This window comes from Leptinotarsa decemlineata, unplaced genomic scaffold, assembly GCF_025532065.1.
Source record: "Leptinotarsa decemlineata unplaced genomic scaffold, Ldec_3_MD MMD2_tig00026330_RagTag_RagTag, whole genome shotgun sequence".
In the NCBI taxonomy this organism is placed as follows: domain Eukaryota; kingdom Metazoa; phylum Arthropoda; class Insecta; order Coleoptera; family Chrysomelidae; genus Leptinotarsa; species Leptinotarsa decemlineata.
The window spans coordinates 11243829-11260720 of record NW_027412690.1 but is presented as its reverse complement, the minus strand read 5'-3'; the positions used below and the strand labels follow the sequence as shown (position 1 = coordinate 11260720).

At 33.8% G+C, this 16892-nt stretch overlaps 2 protein-coding genes across 6 annotated transcripts in view; one reads left to right on the top strand and one right to left on the bottom strand.

The window, feature by feature from the left end:
- LOC111505359 (aminopeptidase N) overlaps nt 1–16892 on the bottom strand; it is a 120951-nt gene that overhangs the window by 97117 nt on the left and 6942 nt on the right. The window lies entirely within an intron of this gene.
- The window catches only part of LOC111505360 (uncharacterized), a 48830-nt gene that overhangs the window by 28740 nt on the left and 3198 nt on the right, over nt 1–16892 (top strand). For 2 of the 5 annotated variants that reach the window (XM_074183133.1, XM_074183134.1), the window contains one exon: nt 16196–16449. The exons of 1 other annotated variant lie outside the window; for it this stretch is intronic. In XM_074183133.1, coding sequence (XP_074039234.1) covers nt 16229–16449 — 221 coding nt within the window. In that variant the 5' untranslated portion in view covers nt 16196–16228. Of the gene's footprint in view, nt 1–12640; nt 12941–16195; nt 16450–16892 lie in introns of those variants that run through there. 2 more of the 5 variants (XR_012467398.1, XR_012467396.1) reach the window with 2 other exon arrangements.

The following is a 16892-nucleotide window of genomic DNA, read 5'->3' as shown; positions in this document are numbered from 1 at the left end:
AAACTTCATTGACAAATAAAAAATACTACATGACTAACGATGTTAGGGAAATATGAATGTTTTCAGTATCTTCTTAATTTTGTCCATTATATTTTTCACTACATATATTTTTCGATATTGTTTTTTAACTCCATTTGTCGTATAGTTTGTGAAAGTTTTTATGAAGGATCAATGAAGTTATCTTATGATACGCAATGAACATACATAAGTAAAACTATCAACTCATGCTATCAGCTACCCTTTGAAATAACTATACTGATGACCAAATGCTCAACTTTAGAATTTTGATATTCTGTGAATAGTAATAACATTATTATTTCAAAAGATTTGGCCAAGGTCTTATCGATCAGCCACCGTATTCACCTGACATAGCTCCAGTTGTTTTTTTTTCCAAAACTCGAATAAACATTTTGAGGCACCCGTTTTCAGTTGATAAAAGGCATGGATGAATAATACATATTTTGCATTTCATTGTACCAATTCCTGGTACTTTTGTGACATGAAATTACAATGAAATAAAATACAAGCCACAATAAAAAAATAAAAAAAATTAACTGTTAACACTAGATGACAATTAAAAATTTTTAACAAGAAATGAAAATTTAAAAGATTCCAAACCAAGTTACTTCACGAAGTTTCGATTGTTGGGATCTAGAATCATCTTCTGGTGATAACTGGACTTAATCCTCCGAGATCTGATTATAGGTCATTCGAGTGCTTTCACTCGAAAGCCGTGACACCGTGTTACAAGTCAATGAAAACAATGACACAACTACATGAATTGAACTTCTAATTGCTCCCTCATCCACCGCATTCGCCAGATTTGGCTCCAGGCGACTACTAGCTGTTCGCAGACCTTAAAAAATTGCTAACAGGTAAGAAATTTCGCTCGAGAGAAGAGGTTATTGTGAAATTGGGGCCTATTTTGAGGCAAAAGATAAATCGTTTTACAAAAGTGATACTGAAATGTTGAAGCGGCGCTGCAATGATTGTGTGGCTCTTGATAGAGATTACATTCATAAAAAGAGCCAATTTTCAACAAAAAAAAACGTTTTCTTTCTCAGGCCCGGAAATTTTCACTCTGTGTTAGATCTTATTTCAAAAAGAAGTGAAATGGTTCAACAAATTGTGACTAGGCAATCTTTTGTATTATTTTTCCATCTCCAATTGTACAAAAATCAAATTTCGTAGTACAGAGGTCTCAAACAGCAGCAATAACTCACTCTGAAGAATAAATTTAAATAAATCTAGAGCACTCTACGCCCAAACAGAAATATATCAACATATTAATCCAGTGAAAAAGTTGATGACTTTTACAGACGTGCTTATTAGTGAAATATTTGTTGTGAGAAATCCAATGAGATGGGTAGGCCACGATAAATCAAAAAAAGGTTTATGATTCACTGACGATAATAAAAAAATATAAATGAAAAATTAAACTACTCATTCGAAATTATAAAACTTCCATACGGCTTTGAAGCAAACAAATTTAGATGAATTTTATTTTCTTTGTTCTCTTCTCATAAGAAATAATTGAAAGAGTTATAATAATAACTTTATTTGTCTTTTCGATCATTTACATATATCATTTACATGATATAAGACATGTCATAAATAAAAAATGTGAAAATTATATAAAACAATAATAACGGTCCACAGTATATCATAGATCGGACACTTAAGATAGGTACTTAATTATATACATATATAAAAAAACTCACATACACATACAACACATACAACTTATACAATGAACATAAGTTTATGTACCTATGTAGAATTCTTCTACGTAGAATATCCCTTATTAGTTAATAGCTCCTTTATTTGTTTTTTAAAGGGTATAACATGCGAATCTTTAATATCTTGAGGCAACGTATTGATTAATATTATGCCATTATATGCAAGTGATTACTTGAATGTCGATGTTTTATGTTTTGGGATAGTTAATAAATGTCTATTTCGTATTGCATAGTTATGAACTATTGATTCATCTCTCAGATTGGGTACATTATTTTTCACATGGAACAGAGCTTTATATATATATATATATATATATATATATATATATATATATATATATATATAGATGCACGGTAATGTTAGCACCTTGTTCTTACAGAAAGCAGATAGTTCTAATTAACCTTTCCTGGACAATAAAAACACGTTTTGCCCCCAAAGAAGAACCCCACATTAATATATTTTGGGCCATATGTGAGTGAGCCAATGAATAGTAAACAATCCTGACACCATCTAAACTAAGCACGTCTTTGATTTGTCGTATTGCAAATATTGCTTGATTCAATTTTTTGTAGACATGATCGATATGGGGCTCCCAAGACAAGAAATAGCCAAGGAGTTTGGCTATTTCCCAGAGTTGATGTTGTTAAGTTTCACTGTTTTCCTTAACGCCAAGTCTGAATGGACTGTTTTACTTTCATTCAGTTTTAGTTGATTTCTATCACACCAAGAAATCACGTCATCCATGACTGAATTAATGTTGTTTTCTGGCTCCTCCGCAGTATTTCCGGAATACTTTGGAAAATCATTTATGTAGATACAGAAAATCAGTGGGCCTAAAATGGACTCATGTGGTACCCCAAGGATAATATCTTGAATATCAGATACTGCATTATTCACAGTCACTACCATTCTCCAACTAGGTATATGACTGAATCAAGTCAATGATTAGAACAGGTTGAACTACTTTGCAGAGACAAAGGAGCGGGTAATTCTTTATGGTTAAATTTAAAGTTTTTTGGTGAATTTGGCATTGGATTTTCTCATTGTTATACATACTTTAACAGCAGATGTCTCTCGTTACACTTGCATCAGACCTGTTCTAATTGTTCCATAGTTTCAGCATGGACAAACATATTTCAAACTGAATTCCATGACAGATGCCATTGTCATGTTTTTTGTCTCTCTCTCTCTCTCGTCTTGGTACCGAACCCCTAGTCTTATACCGGTAAATTATATTTAAAACACATTTGGATGTTTTTACCAAGAAATTTCATATAATCATTATGCCTTAGTGATGAATCAAGTTATTATAACTCAGTGGCTTGTCTAATTATACTGACATGTATTTTTTTTTAAATTTCACATCTTTTTTGACATAGCCAACTTAAACAACAGTAAGTTTTAACTTTGTTTTGTAAATTTCAAAATTTTGATTCATGAAAACACTTCATTCCATCGTCTTATAGAAGTAACATTTCTAAATGTTATACAAGGTGTTCGGAATAGATGATTAATTCTGAAGATATAGAATCGGGCCAAAACTGTTTTTTCAAACGAAACATCCTATATTTTAGGGTACTTTTGAGATTCTGAGATGATTTCAACTCATTTTCATGAGACATTCCCTATATCAAAATCAACTGTTCACAAGACACATGCGCATGTCCACCATAAAACTTCAGGTCACGAAATCTTCATTTCGAACAGTTATAGAAAGTTATAGATAGTTATTGCATAAGAAAATTTTGATTTTTTTGAGTGAAAGGCATTGAAGTGAGCTTAAATTTTGAAAATCTCGCTTGTAGTTTAGTGTTAGGAATCACACGTTAAAAAAAATCTGTTTAAAATCTGTTTTTCCGTTAATCAGCTGCCGTTCCCATACGAACGAAAACTCTCAGAAGTTAAGAAACTTGTGCGAGCTAAGGACTAACGAGGTCTTACCTTTTAACGTGTGATTCCTAACACGATCAAAGGTAAGACCTTTGACTGATTGACGGAAAAACAGATTTTGAAACAGATTTTTTTTTAAACGGATTTTCCCCTTCTGCTACTGCCCGACTTAAACTATGAAATTTAAAATTTATAATTGAAAATTGTTAAGTAACACCTCTTTGGAAAACATTCTTGACCGCCACTGGACTTAAGTGAATTCTGGAAGTGTCGAAAAATGAATTGGTTACACGAAAACGAAATACGAGATTCCTCAGATTGGTAAGCAGAAAGTTGGCACAATTACGAGTGCACACCTAATTATCGTTTTCAATAATATGAATGTGTATAAACGTTACTAATTTCAAGGCAAAAGTAGTCATTCTACACCCACAGCCAACGTAACAGTGAAACAGACATGATTCCAAGATATACGATACACATGATAAAGAATAACTAAGTTATAAACATTTCGAAATCAGAAACTTTCCATTGAGGGCAGAACTGATATTAAATATGTAGGGTTTCACTAAAAGTTCTTATCGAATAATATTTTTAACTGGAAAATAATTTAAATCATTTTTTAAAGAGAAATGTTGAAATGATAAGTTTAAAATGCGTTGTTTTGGAGCTCTTTTATGAAAACTACTTGATTTTCGTAAGGAGGATCATTCCCCATTATAGGCCGATCAGTAAATTATGTGTATTTGGCAAACTTTTTGAAAAAATAATATATAACATCCTTGATACGGTCAAGGACATCATAATCAGTGAACAGCATGGTTTCTTCCCCCATAGGTCGATAGAAACAAATTTAATAAAATTCACATATTTTTTTGTTAAACTCGATGTATAAACAGGTTCAGGTGGATGTTGTATACACCGACTTCAGTAAGGCCTTTGATAAGATTAGTCACACAACTTTATTAAAGAGACTTGCTGAAGTCACAAATGGTGGCCATAAATGGATTTACGTCACTTCCCTTCACGGTATCCTTCGGAGTTCCTCAAGGCAGCTATTTGGGTCCTTTATTCTTCATTATATACATCAACGAAAGCTCTAGTTGCTTTAATGTGTAAATTTTTACTATATGCCGATGACTTGAAAATCTATCACACAGTAAAGGATTCATATGACAGCGGAGAAATTCAGGAGGACTGAAGCGGCTCAAAAAATTCTGTGATAATAATGATTTGTTTCTGAATCCACAAAAATGCGTGTCAATCTCATTCTCCAGGAACACAAATATAATCAAAGATATTTATTACTTTGAAAATCACAAACTGAAATCAGTTTCAGAAGTTAAAGACTTGGGAATAATTATGGACTTGAAGTTGTCATTTAATTCACATATAGAAAAAACCGTCAATAAATGTAATTATTGGATTCCTCAAAAGAAACTGTCACAATTTGAGAACGTCATAACCTCTCCTCAATTTATATTATGCGTATGTACATAGTAGGCTCTGCTTTGCATCGGTTGTTTGGAATCCTTAGTACCACATAAACAGAGAGTTCAGAACAAATTTCTTCGCTACATTAGTCATAAATTAAATTTTCCAATTGCGAATAGCGATTACAGTCCCATTATATGCCAATACAATATTATGCCTATGAAGAACTGTTACGGATCTTATCATGATTTTCAAGTTGATGAAAGGATTAGTCTACTGCCCAGAGCTTTATCCAAAATCGAGTTCAATGTTCAAGGTAGAACGTTGAGGCGTACAGAATTCTTTAAGTTAACTTGAACAAGGACAAATGCTGCTCAAAACTCACCAATTTTTAGAGTGCTTAAAACCTTTAACGAAATTTGCAATGATATTCAATATTTTGAAATCTCTTTAGACTGTTTCAAACGCAGGATGAAAAAAATTTTCATTGTTATCATTTCTGTAGTCTCTGTCACTCTTATAAGAATTATGTTATTCTTCGATTGTCTAATATAATTTACAAAAAAATTAAAATTTACATTTTTTTTCCTCAAAGCTCACTTGAACTAAATTTATAAAGTGGGTTCTCTATTGGATTTGTTAATCTGTTTGTAACCCCTATATTGGTAAATAAATAAATAAATCTCTTCCTAGATTCGACAAGCTGTATTTGCAAAACTTCAATAAACATTGTCACAGCGACTGGAAATTCTGTATTAAGAATTATTACCTATTGTCAATTTCATTGTCGCTAGATTCAACGAGATCGAAAATATTTCCGAGTTTTTGAACATTAAGAAGAATTTTCTGTTTGTATTGCAATCACCTAATTTCAGAGATAAAGTCTAGATTTTTTTTAATACCAAGTCGATAGATGGTGGATTTAATCTTCTAAAATAATACCGAAATCGTACACCGCCCTCCCGAATTACTAAAAGGAAAAGGGCGTGCCGAAGATACCCCCAGTAGGTCACTAGGTAGATATTTCCGATATTGAATCATTTCCTCTAGTCTTTACTTAATTTCGTCCATCAGACTGCCTGCCACCCTCACGAAATGGTTGTATTATCTTTGAAATGTGATAGTCGGGGCCGTATATCAGTTTCAGAATAGTATAGTTTAAAGGTGTTGAGAAATGCTTTGCTTCCTCCGCTTCCGCTTGTCACGAAAAACAAAGTTGGAGGTGGAAGTGTTCTTTTGTTCAGTAAAGTTCATAAGTCAGTGTTTTTTGTATTAATGACACGACGTTTTACTTCTAATCAATATTCCTTACTTATGAGTCGAACTATTTTTAAAAGCTTTCATTCAACTTGACTTGTATGTATATTAACAAATCTTGCGAGTTTAATTTGACCCACTTCCCGGCATCCGATTGACCTGAAATTTTGCATACTGGTCCAGAACCGAAGACAATGCCATGTGAATCATAAACGTGACCTGATGCTGCTGCCAGGATCGGCTCCGTACGAGAGATCTCCTAAGCGGTAAATAGCAGGGACACGAAATTTCGTATACGCATTCGTTTATGATAGGCAGTTAGTAGGCCCACCATAAAATAGATGCCACATCCAGGGTTGGCTTCAATAAAAAAAATATATTTCTACGGGGGTTGCCTGAAGAGTTGGAAATATTCGTGGGGGCCAAGGTGATGTTGCGATACAATGTTGATGTGTCTAAGGGTCTAGTGAATGGTGTCATCGGTCATATCATAGAGATTATATGGCCCTGTTTCCGGAGAGCACAAATATATGACACGGACATTCCATCAGTCGGTATCGACTTCGGCAAAGATGGGATACACGTTATTCAACCGAAAACTGTGCAATTTCCAGCTGAATTCAGCCATGGCACAGCTGAACGTAGAATGTTGCCAATTGTTTTATGCTGGGCTTGTACAGTTAACAAAATGCAGGGTAGTAAGGTTGACCATGCTGTTGTATACTTAGATTCAAAGTTATTCGCTGCCGGCCAAGCGTACCTGGCTTTAAGTATTAGGGTCACATCAACAGAAGGCCTCCTGATAGAAGAATTAGACTGTTCGAAATTAACTAGGACTCGGCCATGTAATAATGACCAAAAAAAGAAATGAATAGACTAAGAAATATAACAAGCTAATTCTTCTATAAGGTATGCCGGAGGAGTAGGTACCTACCTACTTCTATAGAATATTGTTTATCCTAATATAGTAATAGTTTTCCCCATTCCTTAAGTTTTTCTATTGAAGGACTCTCCGTTTTATAGATGGACTTTCGTATTGATCGATACCTATTGATTGAAACTAAAAAATATAAAATAAAATAATAATAAAAAACTTTTAAAACAAGCTTTTATTTGAGTGCCCTAAAAATATCAAAATAAAATTTTAAATCACATTAACCACAATCATTTATGACTTTACAGAATTGAAATTATAATAAAAGCTTGTCGCGATGCCTAGAAGAAATATCTACATATTCAGTCAGATGAAATTTAAATAAAATTTTAAATTTCAAACCCGATAAATCCTATCTGTGCAAAAAAGTTATTCAAGGTTAAAGTTCCACATTTTAAGCAATCAAGGCACTTTTATTTAATTAGAAACATTATGAATTGCTTACAAGTTTAGTAGGTGCCTACCTAATTACAAAATTTCAATTACAAATTGAAATTATCGCGACAAGCTTTTATTATACTTAATTCCAATTCTGTAAAGTCATAAATAAATGTGGTTAATGTGATTTAAAATTTTGTTTTGATATTTTTAGGGCACTTAAATAAAAGTTTGTTTTAAAAGTTTTTCATCATTATTTTATTTGATTGTTGAATTTCAGCGGTACATGAATTAAATTGTTTTTTGGTGATTTTTATTCGGCGCTGCCACCGGGCGGATTTTTGCGGAACTAAATAACTGCATATTTGTGTGTCGTTGGTCTTAGTAAGTTAATAATCCGTTCGACTGCAGCGCTGAATGGAAATTGTCAACAATCATTTTAATTTATGTATTGTCTAAATTAACAGCCAAAACAATTCATTTTTACAAAATATCAATAAATTTATATTTATATCTTTTATAATTATTCTGATTGGCGAATCTCAGTGATACATAATTTTGATTCGGCGCTACGGTGGAACGGGGTTTTGTCGTACTATAAATAATCAAGCATGTTGCCATATCTAACACTTTGAGTTCTTGATGAATCCGTTCGACGCCAGCGCCGAATTGAAACTATCACTTTGAACGTACCTTTCAAGTACAAAAAGCTTCATAGTCCAGCAAAAAAATCAAAACTTTCTCAGAAATTAGCCTTTTAGAAAGATTGATGAACTAAAATGATACTTCTATGAGAATGTTTTGCTCAAAAGTTGTAACCGAATTTCAAATTAAATGCATAAAAGTTGAAAAATATAATTGAAATTGAATATAATTGAAAGTGTTGAAAAATATTCAACACTTTCAATTATATTCAAATGCAAAATCTTTATAATTCATAGAATAATATTAAGCTTTGACAGTTCATTTACTATATTTTAAGGCAGACAAAAATCTGTATTCAATACCGTGAATGTTCCATGAGAAAACTTTGACAGTTATTTGAATATATTTATTGAAATTATATTATATTTCATTTACTGCTGAATAAAAATTTGATTCATTACTGAGTTGAACTGCACTTTACGGGGTGTGTTTAAAAATTGAGGTGAATTTTCATTTTCCTCAAAAAACATTCATTTATTCATCAATTTCTATTTTGTCTCCTTCGAAGTAATCCTCCTGAGATATAATACACTGGTGTCAGAGATTTTTCCAATCTTTCAAGCAGTTCTGATATGCACTTTTTGATATGTCCTTTAGCTCTCGGCAATTCGGCTTTTGTCTCCTCGATCGTCGCCAAACGCCGTGCTTCCATGGGTCTCTTCAATCTTGGGAACAGGGAAAAGTCTCAGGGGACCAAATCTGGTGAATATGTGGCTGAGGCATGATTACGGTGTTGTTTTTGGCGAACTTGACGTGCTTTTTTAGTGTTGGTTCTCCTGGGCTCTTTCATTGGGACTACTGGACTTTTGTTTCGATATCATAAACCCAATTATGATCCTTTGGATCACCGTTGACGTCATTCAACAATTCTTGAGCGATGCTCCTGGTGACGTCACTTCATCACCATGACAACGTATACCGAATGAAAGCGGACTGTAAACATTTTTTGTCTATTGGCATAATTAAAGAACATTTATATTGTCTTTGTTTTTAATTCGTAAGAAATCAACAGCAATTTCCAATAACAAACTAGTTCACAGTGAAACTGTCAACAACCACTTAATGCAATCCGAAATAGCTTTGTTTAATTTTGGTTAATTCGATCGCGTGCAAAGAAATAAATATACACAGCTCAATTAGCGTCCATATGAGGCTTGCGACATATCTTGGAACAGAGATGATTGATGACATGTTGACGTGTGCCATTGAGATTCAACTAATTGGGATTCGTTTCAAATTTTCTCCTGGAATAACTAAAAAAAATACATGTTATTTCAGGGTATCCGGGTGGTTTTACTCGTGAAATGTCTTTTCTGTTCTCTTTGCGTATCAACCACTAGAATCATTACATTGTGACACACTCGAGATGAAGATATTCCTGTATTTTATTAATTTTTGGGAGCAGAGATTTGATTTTTGGTACAGGCGTAGATCTTCATGTACCGCACTTTTCGCAATACTTAGCCTGAGTGACGGCCTTAAACCCGGCCTACTGCGATCTCGCGAAAAGGCAAATTCTCGATATTTTGCTTGGCGTTGGAAATACCAAAGTGCTTAGAAATCGATGTTGACCCTACATACCGAATTTCAACGAAAAATTTGAATTCCATTTTCAATTAATGGTTCCAAATAAGGAGCTACGAAAATAATAAATTCCCTATAATAATCTATACCTACTTGTACTTATGAAAATTACATTTTAATCACAGTTTCTCCGTATCGCTATATTTTTGGAGGCTGGAATTTTGTATGAAGGTTGGTTTCATGTTGTAGATGTACAATAAGAAAGGAATTTTGAATATTTAAACTGAGAAGCCAGCCGCGAGGAAAAAAGGCGCGTTCCTAATAATCCGGTCAATCTAGATATTAGAAGGTACATAAATTTACAACAAGCTACAAAAGCGTGAATTTGTTCAAAACATAGTTAAAAATAATATTTTAAAATTCCGCATGATTGCGATGCCTGGAAAAAAATTTATTCGAGGTCAAAGGTCAAAAATCTCGGAAAAAAATTGGTTTTTCTCGATTTTCAGGAACACGGTAAGTTTTATCATAGAATAACCACAAATAAAAATTGTAGATCATAAAATTCTCTACGAAAAAGGTATCGGAACTTTTCTTTCTTAGAGCCACCGTTTCTGAGATACGACCAGTCAAAAAGTTGTAATCGTCATTATATGCACACGTTTCCATGCCACCTATGACGTAGTGTACTTAGCGCGTTTTTTTAACGTGGTTTTCCCAGTGGGCCTATTCCACATGTCTTGTGATTCTGTCAAATTGAAAACTTGCATAATAAAATATATTAGGAAGGATTGAAATTGAATATAAAAATTTATTCATCTGAGTCATAACCTTCAAATACTTCTTCTTGTTGTTCTTCTTGATCTTCTTCTTCTTCTTCTTGATGTTCATCCTGGGTGTAGGTAAACTGCGTTAAGAGTGATGTTTCCTCGTTGATATCAAATGAATCCTCAACTATTGGTGATTCAGCATTAGAACATGACTGGCCTTGACAATGTGTACATGCCAGAGAACACAAGAGTCCAACTTTTTTACAACTACATTTAGCGCTGCATCCCTATTTACAGTTGGAAAAAATTGTGTTCGGCAGTTTTTCCGGCGCAGGTGGGAGTAAAGTCTGAATAGGGTCTAATGCATTGTCGACCAACTTCCAACCCCAGTCTTTTGGGTCTAGCTGATGACCAAGCCACACTTCTCTCATGCCATTCATTCAATTCCTTGCCGCAAAATAAGCATAGATTTGTAAAACAAAAAGCTGAATCGCTTGCACGTGATCTTGTACGTGGAGGATCTACTGTTGATGTACTGGCTTCTTGTTCGTTGTGTTGTCTTTTAGCTGCAGCAATAGAACACTTCCGAGTATAATTTCTACGACTATATTTATGTATTGTCACAGATTTCTGACTTTCCAGAAAAGTCATCTGCTCTTTCGATACTTGCACTGATTAATGTCTTCATACCAAGTTCAACAGTAACAATTTTAACTTCAGTTAAAAGTTTTTCGCAAATAAAACAATATTTGGACATTTTTATTATAAAACTCAAAACAGCACGAAATAGGTTAGGTTAAACACGTATTTTCACTACAGCGTGGCGCTCAAGACTAAGGGTATTTTATTTATTGGACAGTCTGACACAAAGCAGGTATACGACCATAGCCACGCACTCAATTGAACACGGAGACACATGTTGGCTCAAGGTTACACTAGCGTTCAAATTAAGGGACTGGATTTCATTCTACCTGATATTCTAATATTTATACCAATAGAAAAATATTTTTACTCAAATTACAACTCCAGAGATGTATATACTTGGCATAGTTATGCATATAATGAAGATTACAACTTTTTGACTCGTCGTATCTCAGAAACGGTGGCTCTAAGAAAAAAAAATATTGATGAATTTTTTGTAGATAATTTTATGGACTACAATTTTTATCTGAAGATATTTTATGATAAAACTTACCGTTTTCCTGAAAATCGCGAAAAACCAATTTTTTTCAAGATTTTTGACCTTTCACCTCAAATAAATGTTTTTACAGGCATCGTAATCATTCGGAATTTTAAAATCTCATTTTTAACTATGTTTTGAACAATTACACGCATTTGCAGCTTGTTGTATTAATTTATGTACCTTCACTCTTATTTTTTAGTCTGATTTGACCAGACTATAAAATAAAGTTACCTTTTCATCGCTGTTTCTTTGTGCCACTATATTTTCGGAGGCTAAAATTTGTATGTAGGTTCTTTCTATGTTGTAGATGTGCAATAAGAAAGGAATTTCAAATATTCTAACTGGGGCTTCCCTCATGGAGCGGAGGGAGGGGGGGTCGCTAGTGTAGGAATAAGAGACAAACCTATTATTCATTAATTCAATTGATTTTAGGTATTTTCTACTTAATGTTGCTTCTTATTCGGAACCATCAATTGAAAATCGGATATTATGAAGAATGCAAAAGAAATCAAGTTTCGAATTTTAGGTTGAAACTTGGTATGTAGGGTCAAAATCGATGTCCAAGCAACTTTCTCAAATGACTTTTTTGGTAACCCTAATGCCAAAAAAATATCAAGAACCTGCTCTTTTTGCAAAAACGCAGTAGACTGGGTTTATGGCTGTCACTCGGACTGAGTACGAATATTGCGGAAAGTGCGTCCTATGAAGGTCCACATCTGTACCAAAAATCAAATCCCTGCTTTCAAAAATGACTTAAATATAAGGATGTCTTCATTTTAAATGTATGACACTGTAGAAAGTTTTATATTTTCAATATTTCAATAGCAAAGTTGAAATGGCGACGCTCAAAATGATAAACAGCTTAGTAAAATCAAGAGAGCATGCAAATTCGTCAGAAATAAACAGATATGTGGAAAGAAACATGGATTTTGCACCAGGATAACGTACCATTTCACAAGGCTTTACTTCTGGCTCAGAACTCAACAAAACGTAACAAACAGCCACCGTATTCACCTGATATGGCTCCGGCTGATTCGTACTTTTCCCAAAACTCAAAACACCACTTTAAGGCACACGTTTTCAGGCGATGAATGACATAAAAGAGAATCCGCTGCAAGTACCGGGAGTACTGAAGTCTATTCCAAAAAACGCTATTAAAAATGTTTTGGTGATTGAGTTTTTCATTGGTGTCAGTGAATTGTTTCGGAAGGGGCCTACTTTGAAGGCGATACAATAAGTTTGAAAGCATAATACATATTTTGCGTTGAATGTGAAAAATGAGAAATAAAACTTTCCATGTTTTTTCACCACTTTTATTTGTAACTAATGTTTTTATTGTAGTTTCGTACTATGAGGACATTTTTAAACAATTACAGGACCAAACTGCAATGAAACAACAAATAAAAGTGGTAAAAAAACATAGAAAGTTCTATTTTTCATTTTCGCTTCCTCCAAGTTACATGTTTTGCGTTTTATTGACTAATTCCTGGTTCTTTTTTGACTCTGTAGACATAGCATTGAGAATAAGATTACCTATTTGCAATGCAATGTGAAACGGCGAAGTAACCACAGCCTTCTCTATTGAAATGACATAAAACTATTTCAAATCGTTCACAATAACAACGCGGTTGTTAGGAAAGAATTTATTCGCGATCATTATATTACCGGCAGGTGCAATTTTTCAAATATCGGGAAATAATAGCGATAAATCTGTATGTCCAGCAAATGAGCTTCATGAAAGACATGTCCTTGATATTTTATATCGTTTGTGTTATATGCCGCATCGCATTCAATAATAAAATCTATTTTTGTAACTTGAGAGGTGACCCGTTTCATATTACCTCGTCACTTGGGAAGTGACATTTTCTTTACTTCCCCGTTGTGGTGGGACAGATAAATATAAAGGAATTACTTGCATTTTTGACTATAAAAAATAACATTTTCTATGAAAAAACTGCTATTGTTGTTTTCTCAAAAAATGTATTCATAGAACATTTTCTTCAATCCAAAAGACATATTTCATATTGTTCATGGTATACGAGGGACGTTGGATAATATAAATTTTACCAAACAGTTCAGTATTCTCATTTTTCAAAATACTGAAAATTTTCATTAAGGACTGAGGAATATTGCCCGTTTTTTGAAGAAAGAAGGCGTAAACGTAGCTTATAGAACGAATAATAACCTAAGTAAATTTATTAAAAACAATAAGGACAAAACTTCGGTGTCGGATAGATCAGGAGTATATAAGCTGACTTGTGGCTCTTGTCCAAAACTGTATATTGGCCAAACAGGAAGAACATTTTTCCAACGAATTAAAGAATATAGGAGTAGTTTTGTAAATAGAAAGACCAATTCCACATTTGCAAACCATCTTTTAGCAGAAGGACACGAGTTCTTCGTTACTGAATATATTTTTTCAAATGTGAAAATGGTACATAAGTGCAGGTAATTTAAATCGTTAGAAACTCAGGTAAAATATCAGCTACTTAAAATCCAGGTACTTCGTTTACAGGTACTTTGATTTCAGGTACTCTATAAACTATATATATATTTAGTATGGAATGTGTAGAATTAGTTGAAAGACACGCCAGATGAAGCCATTGTATGGCGAAACACGTGTTGCGTTTTTGTAAAACAATTTAGTGTAAATCTCCCAATAAAGTGTTTTTGGAATACGTTAGGTAGTTGTTGAATAAAATTTCAGGTAGTTATTGAACATATGTACAAAGAACAAAAAAAAAACAAAAACAATTAGTATTTACATAGCACAATACATCATTTGCACGAATATAGCCAATAAGAGTTTATTTGGAAAATTTTCAATATTGATTACATAAAACGAGTCAGCCACAAAAAATCCTTCAAAACTTCCCTAAAGTTTTCGTTACTGTATGCAAATTCCAGATTTGATGGAAGGTGATCGAAAATTTTTAACCCATTATAAATGAAAGAGTCTTCAATGAGGGAATATTTTGGAATGGGCAAATTAAAGTTGTTTTTTGTCGAGTGGCGTTTGTGTTAATTGAATTAATTGTGTTAATTGATTTTGATGTTTTGCTATGAGACATATAGTTTCGATAATAAAAATAGATATTACAGTGAGGATTTTCTTTTCCTTAAACAGTGGTCTGCAAGAATCTCGTGGTTTTGCTTTACACAGAAAACGTACAGCTCTTTTCTGTATAACTAAAATTGATTGCAGTGTTGTCAAAGTACATGCACTCCAGAAAAGAATTCCATATCGTACATGAAATTCTATAAGAGAGTGATATGTTACTTTGGCAGCAGCAAATCCCAACTCATAAGATGTCAGCCTCACAGAATAAGACCATGAGGGTAACTTTGATTTGAGACTCTTGATATGGTCTTCAAATTTCAAATCAGTGTCAATAGATAGTCCCAGAAATTTGGTTGATGGTTTATTCTCAACAAAGATGTTGTCAATTTGCAAATTGTTGATGGAACATTTGAAGCAAATTGCGTTCGTTTTAGAGATATTAAAACTGAGAAGATTTGCGTCACACCATCTTTTTATATTGCTAATATCATGATTTTTACTGTTTGAAGTTCAGCGGGATTTTGATCATGCCATAAAATTGTAGTGTCGTCAGCGAATAGTGTGAACTCTCCTTCAATATCAATAGGTGTCAGATCATTTATATACAAAAGAAATAATAGTGGACCTAGGACTGAACCTTGTGGAACTCCACAGTTTTTATTTTTCCTTCCTCAGAATAATTAGTCGTTTTAACAATTTGACTACGCTCAGATAAATAAGATTCAAACCAATTGAAGGTGTCGTCAACGTATATCAACCAGACTTGGGACTTCTTGTGGGCTTCTTCAATGGCCAGAGTTTCAAACCACCCCATATATATGTTGACTATAACTGGTGACAGTGGCGATCCCATTGACAGTCCCTGATCTTGCGTAAACAATGTAACAATCTTACTTGTGCAGAAATTCATTGACAATATCGAGTAAATACAAAGTAAGAAATATTTCAGAAATATTTGGTAAGTATACAGTATAACTCAGCAAATACCGTCAGGAAACATTTACTTCTCTGGCTTAAACCACGCCGGATAGTGTATTACATCCGACAGACATCTGCGCCATTTTGCAGACCCTTTCGGGCATCAGAAAACAAAACACAAACCGGGGTGAAAACTTCTCGTTAAATTAGAGGTTTATGAAACATTTGTCAGTCATGCCTTGGTACTTCGATGAACGTTAAGACGTTTCTCATCGGTGAGCTTGATAACAGCGGGTGGCATAAATCTCACGAAACAGCAACCACTTATTTCGAGTAGAATGCAGTAATTTTTGGTCCAGTTAGACGACACGACGATGTAACAAACATTTTATTCCTGTTAGGTCACTCATTACAGACACACATGAACAGAAAAAATGTCGGCGTTAGCTCCTATGGTGATAAACTCCCTTTTGGGAAATCATATAAGCGGGGCGGTCAAGCCTGATTTACCGTCAACAGTGACCGAGAAAACGGCTGCCAGTAGTAAAATCGTTAGGAAACACTACAATGATGGCGGGTATTATCCCCATGAAGGGTACCACAACCAAGAAGGGTATCATCCGCATGAAGAAGGGTATGAAAATGGCGGACACACGTGAGTAACATTTTTATTTTGTGAAAATACAGTATGAATCTTGATGAGCGAAAACTATTTATTGAAAATAATATACAGCTCGATTAATTTATTGGATAATCTTCTTTGCTTTCAACATTTATGTGGTGTATCCCAAATTTGAGAAACAACGTCTTTGATGCAGTTTTCAAAATAATTGCCCCCCCTTCTTTGAAATGTTTTCTTGAACCGAATATCAAATTACACATATCTAATTTGAATTTATTATTGCCCCAAACCCACGATAATTGAAACAAAGACGATTATTTAGGAAAACCATAGTTTTCAAAGGACATGCTTATAAACATTCATTATCGAATATTACTGGAGTTTTTTTCCAACACCAAATCGTTATTTTTAACACCTCGACACGTGTTTCGATCACCAAGTGATCATCTTCAAAGAGAAGTAGTGCGAGCTAATCC